Source organism: Myripristis murdjan, chromosome 10, assembly GCF_902150065.1.
Source record: "Myripristis murdjan chromosome 10, fMyrMur1.1, whole genome shotgun sequence".
Lineage (NCBI taxonomy): Eukaryota > Metazoa > Chordata > Actinopteri > Holocentriformes > Holocentridae > Myripristis > Myripristis murdjan.
The window spans coordinates 33974099-33993808 of NC_043989.1; the positions used below are offsets into that span (position 1 = coordinate 33974099).

A 19710-nucleotide genomic window follows, 5' to 3' on the forward strand; every position below is an offset into this window, starting at 1 on the left:
CATCCATTTTTTTCTGTACATGGTCAGGCTGTCATTGCAATTTAAATTCTGTCCGCTTTTCCACTTGAAAGTTTACATGGCCCTTTATGAGTCGAATACGTTCCCTAGTACAAGGATCCATAAAGTCCATCCAAAACTCAACAAACTCAACACTTGAAAACACGGGTGGAAAAACAGAATGCAAACAAAAATAAAATCACATCTTAGTTCCTGATAAAGTTTTAGAGCACTTTTATGTGAAGGTCAGTGATGGCAGAATACAATGTTGTCTCTCCCTCTCTCTCTCTCTCTCAGTTGTTCCTTATTGACTTTGGTTTGGCTAAGAAGTACCGAGACAACCGAACACGGCAGCACATCCCCTACAGAGAAGACAAGAACCTGACTGGCACGGCACGCTATGCCTCCATCAACGCACACCTGGGCATCGAACAGAGGTGTGTATACACACAAACATTATTTTAATATTTTCTTTCAATTCACAAAGAACTTTTCTTATTTCTATGGATAAGTGAACTGGTCTCTTCTGGAATCATTGGAACTTATTCCCAGCACTCAGGCATGTGTTCATCAGGGCTGTGTCAGCTCCCTCAAAAAGCTGACACAGTGTTGTGTTGAGGGAGCAAGTAGTCTTCGTCTTAATGCCCCATTACAACATTGGTGAAATCCCCCCCTTCACCCTAGCATCCTTTTAGTAGCGATACTTGTGTTGAACTTTAAACTTCAAGTCCTTTAACTGCCCATACTGAATATTTTTTTATTTCCATTGCTGTGCTATTGAAATGCTGTTGTAACTGCATCTGTGGTAGAGGTTGTATCCATTTTGATTGTATATTATGTCTTTCTTGTTTTCTCTCTAGTCGTCGTGATGACATGGAGTCGCTAGGTTATGTGCTGATGTACTTCAACAGAACCAGCCTGCCTTGGCAGGGATTAAAGGTATAAGACTGTGTGAGTCTGTGACTGTATACTATTAGCTGTGCATGTAGAGGACGTGCTCTGGGGAAAAATGTGAGATACAACACTACTGTAGTTTGGATCCATTGTTGTGTAAAAGTGAGTATAAAAGAGCACAGTGTTGCACCGTTATTAAACAACACATGACATTGCAGCCAGCTGCGTAGAGCAGTAGGCATCCACATAGCTGGTAGCAGTGGGGAAAAAATTGATACAGCACAGTATCGGGATACTTTGTGTGACAGTATCGTGTTTATACATGGTCACGGATACGGTATCAATATTGTATCAACAAGCATCGATGCAACATTTCTGATGGAGTTAGTCAGTCTGTCCCATTTTGCTGCAATAAAAATGATTGAATGAGATGAACAGAATGAAAACTTTATCTTGTTAGATAAAACAGATGTTTACGTAGTTGTCCATTGAAGGCATAATGTACAGTTGAAAAAAGGTAAGAAATCGCAATGTATGTTATCACAGTACCCACTGTGTTGGAAAATTATTAAAATCACAATACTATCATATTGTGACTGAAGTATCATGATTGCGTATTGTGGGGCTTCTGGATATTCACACCTCTAATAGCTGGCTAGATGGAACAGAATCCTATCTCCCTGCAGGCTCTTTTTTGCTATTAGCTTATTGTATCTTCTTGATCTTAAATCATAAAGCTCTGCAAGGCTCAAAACTAACAATGTCCCAGGACGATCAAAATCAATAAAACATGCTTGCATGTCTTCTAAATTTCCAACCTGTGACAAAACATATATTTGCTGTGTCATTAAGAATCCATGTTCTTTTCTTCAGTCAGTTTCTTCTTGTGAGCATCACTTTTTTCCTGAGTTGAAATACAAAGTTGAAATGTCAGTGTTGTCAGTGTTACCTGCAAATACAGCTAAATGTCTTCCATTTTACTGTATTTGACTGCACTCTAAGCTTCCTGTTTTCAAGAAGGACTTTTGCAGTAAATTTTTGAGTTGTCTGTTTCTGATTATTTGATTGGTGTGTAATGGTTGTGATTTGACTTACGACACAAATCACTGTCATAGTCTATGAATAACTACAACTAATGCTGATGCAGAAAAAGGACAACTTTAAAATTTCTGTTTTTGAGAAGACTGTTGAAAAAAGGTTTGCATTTTTGACCATTTCTGTATCAATATTTGACTCGCCGGATCTCGTCATCTTGATGCACTGTGTCTCAGCAAAGAAACACAAGTGACAGTACTGTGTTTAAAAACAGTGAGGCACAACTCATGGTCAAAAGATGTCCACCTGGTGCATATTTACATTCAGAAGCAATTAAAAAACAGCGCTCTAAAAATCTGACATGTCTGGTTGCATGATCCCTATCACTACATGGTAATCTTTTAAATATCTTCTTAACACTTATGTAAGCAGGTTAACTTTTTTGTTATCTTGCTTTTATCCACTAATTTTTATGTGACATTTTATTCTGTACCTTATGCTATTTCAGGTTCAGGTGCAGGTTACATTATTCATTCCCATAGGTAGATATGTCCCACAGTGAGTTGTCCATACACACATGCAACATTGCATCATACAAACATAATAACCAGAAACCATGATAAAAGTGCTCCATACCTCAAGGCTCCACCAATAAACACACAGATTTCCTTCTTGTGGGTTTGTTTGCATAATGTTAAAAGTTAAGTCCTAAATCTGTGGAATGACTGTGATTTAGTATGTTGTCACCTACATTTCTGTCATGGCTGACAGTAAAAGGTCAAAGTTCGGGTGTGTGATAGTTGGTGTACAACAATGTTGATGATAATCCACATGCTCCTCAGGCTGCCACAAAGAAGCAGAAGTATGAGAAGATCTCAGAGAAGAAGATGTCCACCCCTGTTGAGGTCCTCTGTAAGGTGAGAGCAAGCTGAACACAGGATGGATGAATACAAAAAAAACAAAAAAAAAAAAACAGGACTGGTCCACATTCACACTCATTCTATGTGTTTGTTTGTGTGCACATGCATGCAGGGTTTCCCAGCAGAGTTTGCCATGTATCTGAACTACTGCCGCGGCTTGCGCTTTGAGGAGGCTCCAGACTACATGTACCTGCGCCAACTGTTCCGCATCCTCTTCAGGTAAACACACACATACATGCCTGCTTACTGTTACTAAACAAATGCACTTGTGCTTCCTTGGCTTCCTCAGTAGGGTGTTAGGTGGCAAGTGTGCATGACTGGAGTGTGTAAATTATGTTGACCTGTAAAACACAGTGTTGCTAGAACTAGGAGAATTGTTGAGCAAAATATTTAAAGGACCATACCAGTAGTGCCAGGCTAATATGAGGTTTGTCAAACCAATACAGATTTTATCATCATCATTACAGCAGAAAATAGTGATTGTAGACTGTGCACCGATTTTGCAGCAACATGACTATGCAGGTGTACTCAGAGGGCTGCTTTCTCATACAAATTACTTTATTAAAGAATTCATTATTATTAACCATTGTCAACCAATTGTAGAAATGAACAGTGAGAAAGTAATTAATAGCTAAATAAACACCAGTACTGTTCAGTGTCAGTTAATTGCTGACCATTTAAATAAAGGAAAAATAAATATGTATAGATATAGACATGTTAATTCAACCTGAATTAAGTAAAACGATCAAGTCATAGAAAATTCATTTCTAAATTACCCAAAGCCTCTTTTTCCTCCCTCCAGCCATTGGTTTCTGTTCCTTCCACAACGATATGAAAAGTAACCTTTAGAGACTTAAAACTTTATTCACACTGGTATTTCATCACCATAATAATGTATTCCACATCAGCTTTCCTAAAAGCAGCAGCACTGTTGTGTTTTGATGACCATATGTCTGCTGGAAGATAGCCCCTTGGGAAATGCCAATTATCAGTTATGTGGTTTATGAGTGACGACAAGTTTGGTAGAACATTCAAAAGTTCAAAGTTATCTTTATTGTCCCTATTGGGAAATTGATTTGCAGCCAGGAAGTCCAGTACACATCGTAAGGTGGGTGTTTCAGCCAAAAATTCTAATTGGGGAATTTGTGGATTTTGATTGTATGTTGCTAAATATTTAGTACTTCTGCATGATTTTCAAAATGGGATGTTGCAATGAAAAATTTGGGTAAGTTGCAGCAAACCGGCCAAACATTAAAAAATTTCTGGTATTGTCCAATTTCTGGTATTATGCAGGGCTCTGTCCCACCTAAAACATTTGTATCATGATTCCTCTAAATGCTGCACAAGGCAAAAACACACAGAACCCTTCTTTTATAGTGGAGCTTCTCATCAGTTGAAGTTTCCAGCTCTGTTAATTTGTCTCTATACTGTGCTTTTTTGTTATCCTTATTTCCATCTCTATTCATCCTCCCCTCCCTCCTTCTGCTCTCACTTCCTCTCCTCTGGCCCTCTCCTCTGTCCTCCTTTCCTCCTGCCTTCCTTTCAGGACTCTGAACCACCAGTATGACTACACGTTTGACTGGACCATGCTGAAACAGAAAGCAGCCCAGCAGGGGGCCTCCTCCGGGGGCCAGGGCCAACAGGCACAAACCCCCACAGGCAAGCAAACTGACAAACCCAAGCCTAACATGAAAGGTTAGTAGCCAACAGCCAAGCGACGTTTTTTACAGACACCAATTGCTCATTATATATTCATTTTTTTATTGTATTTAGTATTATTAGGGTTATTATTGTTTTATCTCATAACCCACACACCAGTGTCGCTTTAAAAAAAAAAGTATTTGTTTTAAAAATTGGGAACATTTGCTTCCATTAAAAAAAAAAAAAAAAAAAAAAAAAAAAATTCTAGGAGATTCTGATTCTTGTAAAAACAAAGCCAAACAGCATTGTTAGTGCTAGGAGGCAACCCCAAAAGAACATTAAATTTAAAAAATAAATAAATAAGAAGAAAAAATTGATACAATTGGTCTGTCTTGCAGAAGCAAAGACGTCCTTGGGGAATTTGACTACTAACTTTGCTGCCCCGCTAATCTGTCCCACAATTTGGGACAGACAACGGGCTGTTCTCTGATGTCATACTGTTGTAATGTTGATCAACACATTCTGATCACACACCTGTGACTCTCGTACATACTGTTATTACCCTTTCCTTTCTAAACTGGATCATGATGACAATTACTATTTTTTTGCAATAATCAGTGGTGATTTTTCTTGGACAAAATAAAATTCCATAATCCTATAAACTTCACATATGTTTTAACAGTTCTCAGTATTACACAATGCAATGAGCCTTATGGGGAGCCTAATGGGGATCCTCTCTAATGACCACCTGTGGGTACCGGGCACTCACTACATTGAAAACTTACAAGTGCATCTCATAAAATTATATCATGGAATTAAAAAAGTGAAACTTTCTTTTATTTTAGACTCATTACACATAAAGTGAAATATTTCAAGCCTTTTTTGTTTTAATTTTGATGATTATGGCTTGCATTTCATGAAAATCAAAAATCCAGTATCTCAAAATATTATAATTATATAAATATATGTAAAAATATTTATAATTATATAAAATCAGCCTAAAAAAAGGATTTGTAGTACAGAAATGTCACCCTTCTGAAAAGCATGTTCATGTTCTGAAAAGCCATCAGCCTGTGGCACTGCTGAAGTATTAAGGAAGCCCAGGTTGTTTTGATGGCAGCTTTCAGCTAATCAAGAGGATACATAGGTTTTCTGAAGCTTTAGGTGCCATATATGGCCATCCTCTGATAGATTTGAATTAGATTTCAGTTAAAAGGAAGTGAAATACTTAGGAGTGGTTATAACAAACTTTATATATGGTCCAGACATGCTGAAGGCCACTATCAAAGAAACCTGGGCATCCATAACACCTCAGCAGTGCCACAGGCTGTTGGCCTCCATGCCATGTTGCATTGATGCAGCCATTTGTTGCAAGAGGAGCCCTGACCAAGTATTTAGTGCATAAATTAACATACTATTCAGAAGGGCGACATTTCTGTATTATAAATCATTTTTCTGATTGTTCATAATATTTTCAGATACTGGATTTTTGATTTTTATGAACTGTGAGTTGTAATCATCACAGTTAAAAAAGTAAAGGCTTGAAATATTTCACTTTGTGTAATGAATCAAGAATATATGTAAGTTTCACTTTTTGAATTAATTTATGAAAAAAAAAATGAGGCTTTCCATGATATTCAAAAATTTTGAGATGCACTTGTATTTATGTCACTGTTTGTAGATTGCGTGTTGCTGTTTCAGTTATGTTTTCTTATCTGCCCTAGTAGCTGTTTACATGGCCCAGTTATCTGCTTTCTCCAGAAGAAATTTGGCTGTGTTGATCTGGTTTCTCTTTCCCTCTTTCTGTCTATCCTTTAACCTGAAATCAGGGGTCTTTTTTACATGGTATTCTGAGATAAAATGAGATATGAGATAAAATTACTTTCAAATGATGAATAACCTGATTACTAAATTGCACATAAATGCACCGAATAAAAAGATGTGTCTATATATATATCTCTATATCTATCTATATCTATATATATCTATATATAGAGACAGATAGACGCGTATGTGTGTGTGTGTGTGTGTGTGTGTGTGTGTGTGTGTGTGTGTATTTATGTATATGTACAGCCCTGCAGTGCTAACTTTGGGCTTAGAGTCTCATGGCTAAAGCTGTAGAACTGAATTTAGAAAGAAGCACCGTCCTTCCCCTCCATCCCGCTTCTTGTCTCTTGCTTACAAAACTTATGAGTTAACGCTTTTTTAGGCAAACAAGGTGTGTTTTTGATGTTTCTTGTAAGGTTTGCATTGTTGAGTCGCCACCGTCATTATTTGTCCGGCTGGTAATTTGGTATGAAGAATGCAGTCTTAATCTAATGCTCTGATCACAAAGGTATTAAAAATGTGTTAGCAGAATTGAAGTCAGACTTGATTAAGTCCAGTCACTTACAGTTGTAACCCTAAACAGTATTGAGGTTTGGGGAGTCTGTAGCATTATTGTAAGCCTTGGATCCACAACACTACTATTAAAATCCCAACACATGATGGAAAGACTGGGCTTATTACAATAGATTGCACTTACACACATAACAAATGAGATCACAGATTTACTATTAGTAAATGAACCAAACTGCTTACACCAAACTTGGGAGAATACAAGATCTCATGTTACCACGACTTTTGAAGTTTGATGTGTTAGGTGCTAAAAAAGATTAGAATCATGTGAATAGTGTAATAAATCAATATTGTATGGCTTATAAAAGACTACGTATCGTCTGCGAGTCTTGATATTGTGATATCTTGATTTGGCATAACTTGATTTTAAGGGCTGTGTTACACTAAAGGATGCAATTTTGTGAACTTACTAGATTGTTCTAGCAGTCTCTACCTGTGTGCTCATCATGTTCCCATTACTAGTGACAGTTTATCAGAAATCTCATTGTGTAAGTTTTTTTTGAAAGCACCAATACTTATTGCTGTAATATCATCACAATATTGATGTTTAGGTATTTGGTCAAACACATCCATGAAAATGAAACATGTTCTATACACTCTGACTGGACACGCTGACTAGCCCTGATTCAGCCTGACTGCAAATCAGGCTTGTAATTGGTGGAAAAGTAATGTAACTTCAGCCTTGGTATTACACACACACACACTCACACACACACACAGAAAACACATATTCTAACCTAAGAGACAGCTGTTCCATAGCTTCTCTAAACCATGACATTTGCACACGTGCACAGACACATACATTTTATGTATATAAATAGTCTTTTTGAGTGCCCATATAGAGACAGGACACTAAGATTCACACTTTTGAACTGTGACATTCACACTCAGACATAGACGTAAGACATTTAGATTGTATGCTGAAGTCAACATCCAAAGAACTTAACGTTTATGACGATTTAACCATGGGAATGTTAGTATGTTTCTCTCTAGCTGTGTGTGTGTTTCTATGTTTAGTGGTCAGATGGAGGGTTCACATGTTGTCCTTGGAATGCTGGTAATTGGCAGGTTGTTGTGGTCCATAGTAAGTGCAGTGCTGTGGGAACTACTTGTTGTATTGCGTCAAATAATTCCCTTAGTTTGGTATTTTCCTTATCAATTTCTACCATGCTAAACTGATGATTATTCATAGAAGTGCCAAATATAACTAGTAGTGACGCTGACTTGCCACAGTATGAAGCCCAAATCTAGCTTTTTGGTACCTTTTGACAAATTCAAAAATAATGATTAGTGATGTACCAATCAGTTGGCCACTAGTCATAATTGATTCATAGATGTGGTCATTAGTCACTTTTATTAGTTATTTTTATCCATGTGTGTGCCATATGACAGTAACTGAATATTTGTTTTCATTCTAGTATAGTCAATTGGCCTTGGTAATTTGAGAGATATTTAGCCATTTCATTTCACTGCTTTCTCAACAGTTTGAACATAGGATTCATTCACTGTTCAGCTGTTAATAAATACGGACAGCTCATATTTCTCTAGCTGTCTTTTCATAACCTGAATAAACAAACAGTGAGTTGAAAGTTTTTGTACAGAAAGAAAATCTAACCAGAAAGAGCACTGTTTGAATAAAGACTGGTTTATTTCTAGGGGTGCTCCATCACGGGTACCTCACGATTCGATGCGATTTCGATTATGGGAGCTTCAATTTTTCGATTATAGCGATTACAGCGTTTGTCGATTCAATGCGATTATTGGTGCCACTATTCTTCGATTATTGCGATTTTTACAGTTTTTTTCCATGCAAGACTGATTTTGTGTTAATCTGTGGCTAGCTTTGTAAATAAATAGCCCATAAATTAACTCATGTCACTCTCAAAAGAAAGATTTTTTGAACATTTGACTAGGAATTATTTTTCAAAGACACAAAATATTTTGTAATGTAATCTGGGAGTAGCTCCCAACATTTAACCCAACATGGCCATAGAGCACAGCCCCATCTAGGGGCCAGTGAAAGAATTGCATAAGCCAGCTCCATCATAACAAAAAGTAATTAAAAATTTGGTACACAGGCGCTACAGTACACCATTGACTTTTATTTATTTATTTATGAAGTAAGAAAGTACCTTGACGGTGGCGTTCGGCGGATCAGGAGGGGGCTTGTCTGTAAAGTCTGGTTTGACGTGCAGCTTCATATGGGACGCAGGGCGAATGAGGGCAACCGCAAATTAAAGCCCGAGTCCTTCAGCATTCGCCACGACGAAAATGGCCTAAAATATGTCACCGTGTCTTTCAACGAATGCACAAAAAAATCACAAAGATGCAGCCGAAAAAAAACATAGAAAGCCTGCGGGGATTCATATATGAGCATCCGGGTAACCCACTGTGTCCGGTGGCCTCCCTGGAGGAATAGCCTACCTCTCCCTGCTGCCTCCTGATCCACCTGCCTTTTATCTCCACCCAAAGTGGACACAGTGTGACAGATGTACCGATGACCGATGTATGGTAAATTAACAATATACTTTTATTATTATTGTTATTGTTACATCCGACGTTAGGCATACGACTGCGCTAAAACGCACCTGTCGCGAAACGCTCGCCACCGTCCCTGCAAAGAGGAGTCCAAACATAAGTAGTAGACAGTAGTTTGTCAGTATATTGATAATAATCAGCACTGTATTAAAACGTGAACAGTGTGAAGTTTTACCTGTAGTCTGTTCTCTAGGGATTTAAAAAAAAGTTTTTTTCCTGATGTCTTCTTTCCTCATTCTTCATCTCCTTCCTTCCGCCCTTCCTAGTAGAAAGATTATTGCTGATAGCAGAGTGAAGAAGGTTGATATAGCAGAAACCTTGCATGACTGTTGGTTTACAGGTGTTGAGCACATGGTTTCTTTCACGCATGTACCCATTACCTACCCATTTGTCTTTGTCTGTCGTGCAGTCCTGATTTATTTCTTCCTGTCCCATCACAGTCCCATGACTTATGCCATAGCTAGTCCCATCCTGATCCTAACTCATTTACCCCTAATCCCATAACCATCCTAATAATCTTATGTATACAATTACATAACTTCTACCTAAACAAGCTTCAACATACACAAAACTTAGCGATGTCAAATACATGTTTTATGACTTTAATCACAAGATAATAATGGATTAATCGTGTTTAGTCACATTGTCACTGTCCAGTTAAAACCATGTATCTCAAGTTTTGTTGATTTTCATGTTTTTACTTAATTGGAGAATTTACCGTGTCCTCTATGGGTTCAGGGCGTTCTACAATTATTGAATTTAATTAACTTTTTCAAAACTAATTTGATAAACCAAAAAGTTCATTGCTATCAAGCTAAAAAAAAAAAAAGGACTCTTAGTTTCTGAAAAGCTGATATTTTGGAGATGCATGATTCTAACTGAACTTGCTCACTTGCCTGCCTTTTCACACTGTTGTTCTTCAGGGGGGTTAATATGATGGATTCCAGACATGACCCATCATATTAACCCCCCTGATGTTTTTCAGCCTGCTGTCTTGAACATACCAATGGGCCTACAGTTCATTGCAGGCAATTATCAGCAGAAATAAAGTGAGATACTTCAGCATTACATACTGTAATGCTGAAGTATCATTCTATTGCATCATTATGAAAATTGGTGGGGCGTTGGTCAGTGTTGAAGGTGGTATGGACCAACTTCCAACACTAATTGGCGGAAAGAGCTGTGTTGTATGACAGCAACATCGCCCGAAAAGGGCAAGACCTACCATAAACAGGGCCGTAGTTGTCAAACACATCCACATAACATCATAAGATTTGGTGTGGATGCTGGTTATGGATCAAGGCCTCACTAATTTGCCAAAAAGGTCATGTCTTATGACAACAGCCATGCCAGTGGGGTCATGGCACAAACCGAGCTCTTAATTCAAGCAAAGTGTTTCGGGGAGATGTTCAAGAAATAACTAGCTGATACATTAGGCCGATCACTGTCGCTGTCCTTGGAAAGGGAGTGCAGTGTGACTGGAAAGCCAGCTCTCACTAGTGGCTCCCAATAATAGGCAATTGAAGTTTTACAATATTTGGCAGGAGCTTGACTCAGCCGGTAGAAATGAAAATGTTTTAAAAAATTCTGGGGTGTTTGGCACTAAGACAGATTGCTGTTTTGGTGACCTGGAAACAGGATTTGCCAGGAGTGCAAGGCGAGATGCTACTATTAGGGAAAAAAAATATTGCAAAAAGAGCCCCAAGAACCACATGTAATCTCAGTGCAACATCAATCAGCTGGTGAAATCTGCCATTCCTGCAGCCTTCCAGGGCACTGCCACTCTATAAGGATGATCTGTTGTGCATGTGGCTTATGCCAGGGCCATACTGTCCACCTAAGAAGGGCGGGTGTGCCATGGAACCTCCAGATTTTCATTTCATGTGAACAGATTACAGCAGCCACACAGCCTTTGTTAGCAGTGAGTCTCAGGCACCGCTTGAGCCTTACTGAAGCAGTGCGTCAGCTAGAGTTTGGGTGTGGAGCTTGTTTCTCTGTGTGAGGCACGGTTCTCAGAAAAAATAGACAGGGAAGATGACCTGCTTGTAGTCATTGACAGCATGCCAGCAACATTATATAACTGACACCATAAGATTGCACATCACAATATAGTGCTCAGCAAGTCAGTGCATTATTCATGGCATGCTATGTTTTCTATATAGCACAGGATGCCAAGAAGACAATTTAGATGAAACATCACACAGCAGGGCAATGAGAAGTTGAACTGAATGTAGCAATTGGTACAACAGAGGAGAGACCAATTGGCAGAGGAGTTGTACCTATGGATTGCATTTTTTATTTCATTAATTACATCTGTTATTTTAAGAAGAAAAAATACAATGAATGGCATGTCTACTTGATTTATTCATCTATCCCTCTGACATAACTTCTTCTGTGAAGCTGATTTATTTATCTCCAAATTCCTGTAATGTATTCCATTACACTCAACCACTTTACGCTTAGAGTGCATGGAAAGGCTGTGCTTAGATGAATGAAAGTAGAGAGTTTGGATATGCACTCATTGACTGTGCGTCAGGACACAGTGTTTAGCACTGGGTGTTTGATTGGTAAAATGGTAAATAGACTGCATTTCTATAGCGCTTTTTCTAGTCTACTGACCACTCAAAGCGCTTTACAATGTTTTACCTCACATTCACCCATTCACACACACATTGACGGCAGAGGCTGCCTTGCAAGGCGCCAGCTGTCCATCAGGAGCAATGAGGGGTTCAGTATCTTGCTTAAGGACACTTCGACACACTCTGCCTCCAGAGTGTGTCGAAGTGCTGGGGATCGAACCGGGAACCCTCCAGTTACCGGACGACCACTCTACCTCCTGAGCCACGCCGCCCTGTAGAGTAAAAAAATAGGGCCAAGTTTTTATAGCCCACTACCTTTCCCTTGATGGTTGGTTCTTCATATGATGGAAGAGGAAAGGAAATGTGGTCTGTGAACATTACAGGTTCTGTTTATTCCCAGGTTACGAAAAGTTCTGGGTTACCCTAATACTTTAAAAGGGCCATTCTACTGTCTTTCTGTGTGTTTAGTATGTTACCCCTCTGAAGCATAGCTCCTGGTCTGACCTACCTTTCTCAGAGCCTCTCCAGTAGTTCTTTGTAGTACAACATCCAGTGTAGACAAAGTCAAATATAGAGTATGACTTAACATAGTCAGGCCTGCATTAACTTTTTTCCCCATGAAGTACATGTGCTCCTTGGGGTAAAATGTAGGAGCACACAAAGAAATTATAGAGCACAAATGTGAGTAACACAAGTAACACAGGTTATTAAGGAACAATTTATTACATATACCGATTAGAAACATTTATACCGTGTGTGTGCGTGCACACTAAGGGACAATACTGGGAACTGCGCACACTGGGAAATAGTGCATACCACCAAAATCACACATTGGCACATGCCTACTACTACAGAGGCTGCTACATACGCTGTCAATCAGAGAGCCAGGGGGAGGCTTTTATTGTGAAGTAGCTAATGAAGCAGGAAAATTCTATGTGTTTGTGAGTAAAAACGGGTAGATTACCACTTTACATTCTGCTGTTGTTTAATGACCGTTGGTGTTTTTGTATCCAGCCAATTCATCAACATTTCTAACAAAAGATTGTGCTTGTGAATTATTTTTCCAGTTTGCACATATTTTTTTTTTCTCAGGGGCAAATGCGAATGCACATTTTGATGAAATTTGAGAATCAGCCCATCCAATATATTTGTTAAATAGTATGACTCCTGTTTCTGAACATCCACAGAAAACATTAGAAAATACAGTCTGCATGGTTTCCTTCCTTCCTCTCCTCCAATAACTTCCATCTCCACTGAAAACACATTTTCCATCAAAGGCAAAACAGCTTCATGTCTAGAGCTATAATACCTGAAATTTGGCTTATAACTCAACAATTAACTTACCCACTTATTCCATATGTTTGACAGTTGTGTTGACTCGGAGAGAGTCAAAGTGCACAGGCCAACAGACAGGATTTACACATAATCAGCACTGGAAAAAATCAGCTTCTTGTGTAAACAGACAAGCTCCTGCATGTTTGCGAACATGCTGTCAGTTAGTTGGTCTCTCCCGGTCTGCCTCTTCGTCTCTTTCCTCATTATCTTTTTTTAAAATAATCTCCACATCATACAGCTACAAGTTAACTTACCTTGCATTCACCCTGAAGTTGTGGGTGGTGGTCATGTAATGGCTCATGAGATTGAATGTACTCCCTTTCACAGCATTGTTTTTTCTGCATGTTCTGCAGAAACGGACCATCTTTGATCAAGGTTCCCTCAGCACTCTTATAAAAACCAGAATACAACCACACTTAAGACGTAGTCCTCTTAGAAGGCTTTTGTTTCAATGAATCAAAACAAACCCGTGTTGCATGCTGCACCTGTGCACCTGCATCTTGGGAGACTCCTGATGTGGCAGAGTAGACACAGGAAAGGTGTATGCTGCTGTCTGGGAGACTGTCACTAACTTTGGCTGATGTTGACCATATTTACCATGAGTTTATCAAAGCACAGCAATCAAACACAATTTTAATGATAATTAAAATTGAAAATGGTTATGCTAACCGTGGAATTTTCCCTTGCTTTATCATGACACCAGTAATTATTTCATCCTTACACAGTAGTCACTGTAAATTTCCTGTCTTCCTCCTGCTTTCCTGTTCTTCACATCAATTTTTTTTTTTTTGTTTTGAAACAGTCACATTGCTACACTAATCTGATGATCTTCCCTCCAGGATGGAGGGGACTGTTGCTATGGAGATGAATTGCTGTGTGTCTGTAGGTTTCTGACGGCTTGTTGTACTTAGGCTCTGTGTGTGTGTTTCTGAGCAGTGTGATCACATTGCTACCTCTCTGTCTGTGTTTGTAGGTTTCTGAGCAGTCTATGAGGGCGGAGCAGCGCAACCATTGGTAACCAGGACCACCAGTCTCTCTTCCTGGACAAGTGACAAAGTCTGTCTCTCTCTCCTTCCATAATAACTATCTATGTAATGGATATATATAGATATACACGCCTCTGTCTGCTGCGGTATCTATATATCGGTATGTATATACAGTAAAACACTCTCCACTCCGAAAGAAAAGAGGAATTGAAAAAGCAGGGTTTTGGATGTGGAGGCTGTAGCCCCCCTCCCCCCACACAAAAACACCCTCCATCCATCCCTCCATCCCTTTCCTTCTCCCTCACACTCTCCTCTTCTCAGCATTGTCTTTTCATTGGGTTTCTTTGGAAACTGAAAAGTTAAGAGGATAAAAGGTCGGCTGACCCCCAGTTTTTCTCTCCCAGTGAATACATCTCGAATGTCCCCCCCCCCCACCCCCTCCACCCCACCCCCACCCCCACCCACCCACTTACCCTCTCCCCACCTGCCATTGTTTTACCCCCTCCCTCCTTCTATCAAAGCGAAAGTGAAAAGATATAAATCTACAAAGCTGTTTTCCCTTTTGTTGTTTCTGAAACCAGTGAATGATGGAATCTTGGGTATTATTTACTTTAAAAAAATTTAAAAAATGTCAGATTTCTATTTTTTTTTCTTTTTGTTTTCTTTCTTTTGTTTTCCTATGGTGATTAGGAGTGTGCCTGTTGACAGTATAAGCATCTGACAGCGACAGTCTATGGTAGAATGATACTCTGGCTCTCTCCCTCTCTCTTTAGAGCTCTGTATTATTATTAAATCTGTTGTAAAACATGGTCTTCTGAAACAGTCTCCAAAATACAAATAAAAACCATTAAATAACTCAGACTACCAAGCACAAGTCCTTATCCCTTAGCCTCTTGAATGTGAATGGCTCAGAGAAGGAAAACAATGTTTGTCTGTCTGAAGATGGTGATGTTTGACTGATGTAACTGTTTCATACACACACACACACACACACACACACACACACACACATACACACACACACTTTTATTAGGGGCGCAATTAACCCATAATTGGGTTATGTTATATTTTTTTGTGTCATGATTTCGGTTCGGTTACTTTTGCACATCGGGGGGGAAAATACAACCATTCCCAGTGCTCTCTGTGTTTTGTCTTATTTGTTAAAATAACATTAGTCTGGTTTCAAACTAAGACTATTTAAATCAAACACAAATACTTAAAGTATATTCAGTTATTCATCAGCTAAGTGTATGGTTGTATGACTCACACAGTGGATGTTTGTAACACTGCACGTTTTATCTCTCAGTTCAACACTCAGTCAAGGAACTCATTTGCTCTGAACGTCCAACCATCACTGCTGAGAACTTTTATAGGGTGTGTTGTGTATTGAGCAGTTCATTTTTTCACAATTTGTTGTTACACCCCAACAATCAGATGATTTCCCCTCCCCTTATTTTTACAGTGTGCATCTCCTTGTTCTTCTAGTGCTGGTGTTTTTCATTCTCTCCTGTTGTGTTGCTGCCATCAACTCTAGTCAGCACAAACCATCTGGTTGACTGATTGCAGAGTGTGTACTAAGATAGTAACAGTAGGAGAGAAGGCTTCCTGATCAGAAGTATACATCAGTAATGTATAAAACCCCACGACACTCAATATTACTCTAATTTCTGTAATATTTGTACTTCTATGTAAAATTCATAGTTTTGGGTTCTCAAAATAGCCTTATTTTTCTGCTGCCTTATTGGCAGTAAACCTCAATGTGTTTGAAGCTTAGATTCTCAAAATGGTGGCTAGATGGTTTGCAATATTAATTTGGGCGCAGCCGTCCTCTTCCTCCTCTGTTTTCTGCTGTGAATGTCAGAGCCACAACCTTGTGGAACATAAAACCAAACCCCCATACGCTGATGATACATGTTTTGGAAATGAATGTGTTCTTGTGTGTTTTCTTCCTCCGTGAATGTGCAAGTGAAAATATAGTGATCTGGACACACCATTTTTATGTTTATCATGTGTACATGTTAGGTAATGGCTAATTTTAGGCCAGTAAAACAACTTTGGTTTGGTGTAGCCATGAGTTTATGCTTTGGAAATGGATCCCAGGTTGTCACAAGCAGAGCATTAATGTCTCCGCCCATCAAACTATTTCTGATGATGTCTCTTCTATGAAATCCTCTCCTAGTGGGTAACATATTTTTCTCACTTTATATGCATGAAGGTATATCTTTGCATTTGAGACGGTGTGCTTATTTCATGAAATTTCATGAGTCCAGGCTGTATTCTGTTAGTCATTATGACAAACACTTAAGATTTCACATGTAACCCAGCTTTTGCTAAGAAAAAAATGTCAGTACATTGAATATTTTTGTCCAGGAAAGCCAGGGTTTCAACTTTTGGTGATGGTGTCATCCTTTCATCCTGTCCTCCTATCCGGGGAGTGTGGACACATCCAGTTCCAATTTTCTCAGACAGCCTACTAGTGGGACAGAGATGGTTTTGAGTTCTAAGATGTCGTGGCTGTCCTCTCTTCACCTCGTCTTTCCCTACCTTAGCCAACCCTAGCTGGCCTCCCCTCCTGTTTTCTCCCTCATCTCCAGCCCTCACTGTAATTTATTCCCTTTTAGCATGTCAAAATAAAAGGTTATAACTTGTCAGACATTTGCTGTCCATGGCTCTATGATTTGAACAGAACAGCAAAAAATAGTCCACTGGTGTCTTAAGCTTGTCTGAAATGAGAGGGATGTATCAGGGATTAAAGTTCTCCGTCTCTAGACGGATTTCCGTCAGTTGGAAAAAGACGGGGGGAAAAAAAGAGACCCAAAAAAAAAAAAAAAGTTGCACGTGCATTTTGTTGTGGTACAGTTTTGACTATCCAATGAAATCATGTTAAGCATTAAACTGACGCTGTTGTAAACCAATAAATCCAGCCAGAGCCGTGGTATTAGCCAATCAGAAACAGAGGAGGGCGGGTTGACCCCTGCCTCTCAGGGAAGGATCAGGGGTCCGTTTCACAAAGCAGGTTTAATGAAAACTCTGAGTTTTCCGTTTCACAAAGGGAGGTAACTCAAAGCAGAGAAAGAGGGGTAACTCAAGCCTGTTTCACAGAGGGAGATAACTTAAGCTCTCAGTCAGTTACCGCAGTAACAGACTCCATGAAACTAACCTGGTCGGGACCAACCCTGCATTCCAAATCACATACACTACTCACAAAAAGTTAGGGATATTCCACTTTCGGGTGAAATTTCAGGATGATCCTAAAATGCATTATAACCTTTACAGGTGAACTTAATGTGACCTTCTGTAAACTTTTGAATGCACATGTCCAACTGTTCAATGTTTCAGTACTTTTTGCACAAGTTGCTGTTCTCTAACAAGGAGTTTAACGGCAAAATTCACAACAGGTGTTTGATGCTCCAGCTCATCGAGGTCGTATCATTAGGGAACGGCTGCTGGAGACTGGGGTACCTCAAATGGAGTGGCCTGCACTTTCTCAGACCTGAATCCCATAGAACACCTATGGGATCAGCTGAGTCGCCATGTAGAGGCTCAGAGCTCTGTACCCCAGAACCTCAATGTCCTGAGGGCTGCCCTTCAAGAAGAGTGGGATGCCATGCCTCAGCAGACAATAAGTCGACTTGTGAACAGCATGAGATGTCGTTGTCAAGCTGTAATTGATGCTCAAGGGCACATGACAAGTTATTGACACTGACATTTTTTGTTGTGGTATATCCACCACTGTTGTTGGCTTTTGTTTCAAGAAATTGTTTGAGATGAGGAAATCACCAGTGTATGCTTCTACTTAAATGCCCTACTTTCATGATATAATATCACTGTAGCATGAACTTTTTACATTTTCCATAAATTTCACCCAAAAGCCAAATATCCCTAACTTTTTGTGAGTAGTGTACTTGTACTTTTTACTTTTAGTATCTACTGCAGCTGCCCTTACAAAGTATGTAGTTTAGTATGAAATATGCATGCATATGCATACTATTGGGACACACTACATACATCGTCCCTGAAGTCCGCCCCTCTAGCTCACTTCCGCCGCCGTCTGTAGCGGCAAATTTGAATGTTGTTGTCAAAAGACATTCTTTATCTCAACAAGCTTCTCTGGTTAAATAAAGGTAAATAAATAAAATGCCACGTGCTGTTTCATACTGCGCTGCCGTCTGTCATATTTCTGATCTTCTGTCTTCCTGTCGCTTCTGCTGTCTCTGAGCGAGTTTTGGGCGATATGTGTGTTTTGTTGTCTTCCGTATGAGTTGCCTGTACATGCAACTCAGTCAGTGCGACGTAACGTCCGCTGCGCATAGAATTGTGGGTCAGAATGTCCAGAGCAGCATGCTGAAATCCATACTGCGAAATCTGACCGGATGTAGTAGAACATCCTGGTACTCTTGGCATACTGCATCTGACATACTATGTACTGGGACATACTAAATCTTTTTTTTCCCTACTAAATAGTATGGTAGTATGAGTATTGGAACGCAGGGCAGGTTTTTCTAATGTGTCCGCCCTCGTGTGTCCGCCCTCTTTCAGTCACACACGGTATTTAACTTCCTCATTCATTCAGTCAGCAGGCGAGTTTTGGCATGGCATATTAGTTCTGCCGTCTGTTATTTTTAAAAAATAATAATAATAATAATAATTTAAAAAAAATAGTCAGTAGGCCTTCATTAGAAGTCCATTAGGTAGGTGGTGATATTTTTTCACGAACATGACATGTCCTTTCGACAACGATCCCGTGAGGTGCAAAGAATTACTGCGCAAAGAATTAAATATTCATCGGGAGATGGTTATAAGACCGCGCATAGATGTTTATGCTGAGGTCTTACCTGTTTGAACAACGTTTCATATTTCATCTTAAGCTGCTGCCAAGTGCGCTTCTCCCCCGCAGGATTGCACCTAAATGAAATAAATTAATAGGCTACCATTCAAGCAGTTTTCCCCTGTAATATTAGGGAATTTAAGCAGAACGGTTTTCAGGAGGGCTCCGCTAGGCGGAAGTTCGGCTGCTGTGACGTAATCGCCGTAGCAGTCAAAATCGTTAAGCACACAGCCGTCAGCAACGGGTACCCACCCCTTTCACTGAACTCTTGGTTCCCATGGTGACGCGTCTATGCGCGTCTCACCTGTTCGCGGCGTTGTGTGGCTACGTCAAAGTGTGCTTTGTGCCGTAGTAGAATGGACTGCTACGGCAGGCAGGTTTATATGTCGAGCGCCGATCCGTTTCCGGTTACCGTAGCGGACTGCCGTAGCGGCCCATGCTTAAATTCCCTATTATTGTGATTGCAACGGACTACATTTAAACTTACGCATTGACCCCAGCAGCAGTGTTCTCCCACGCCGTCTCCCTCTCCTTAGCCGCTGCAGCGGTGTTGCAGTTTA

General features: G+C 39.7%; 1 protein-coding gene across 4 annotated transcripts in view; it reads left to right on the forward strand.

The window, feature by feature from the left end:
- Positions 1 to 17006, forward strand: part of csnk1a1 (casein kinase 1, alpha 1) — a 51667-nt gene extending 34661 nt beyond the window's left edge. For 2 of the 4 annotated variants that reach the window (XM_030062316.1, XM_030062319.1), the window contains 6 exons: positions 295 to 434; positions 858 to 936; positions 2769 to 2843; positions 2959 to 3065; positions 4393 to 4541; positions 14310 to 17006. In XM_030062316.1, the coding sequence (XP_029918176.1) occupies positions 295 to 434; positions 858 to 936; positions 2769 to 2843; positions 2959 to 3065; positions 4393 to 4541; positions 14310 to 14317 (558 nt within the window). In that variant the 3' untranslated portion in view covers positions 14318 to 17006. Of the gene's footprint in view, positions 1 to 294; positions 435 to 857; positions 937 to 2768; positions 2844 to 2958; positions 3066 to 4392; positions 4547 to 14309 lie in introns of those variants that run through there. The other 2 variants (XM_030062318.1, XM_030062317.1) reach the window with 2 other exon arrangements.
- The last annotated feature ends 2704 nt before the right edge of the window (positions 17007 to 19710 follow it).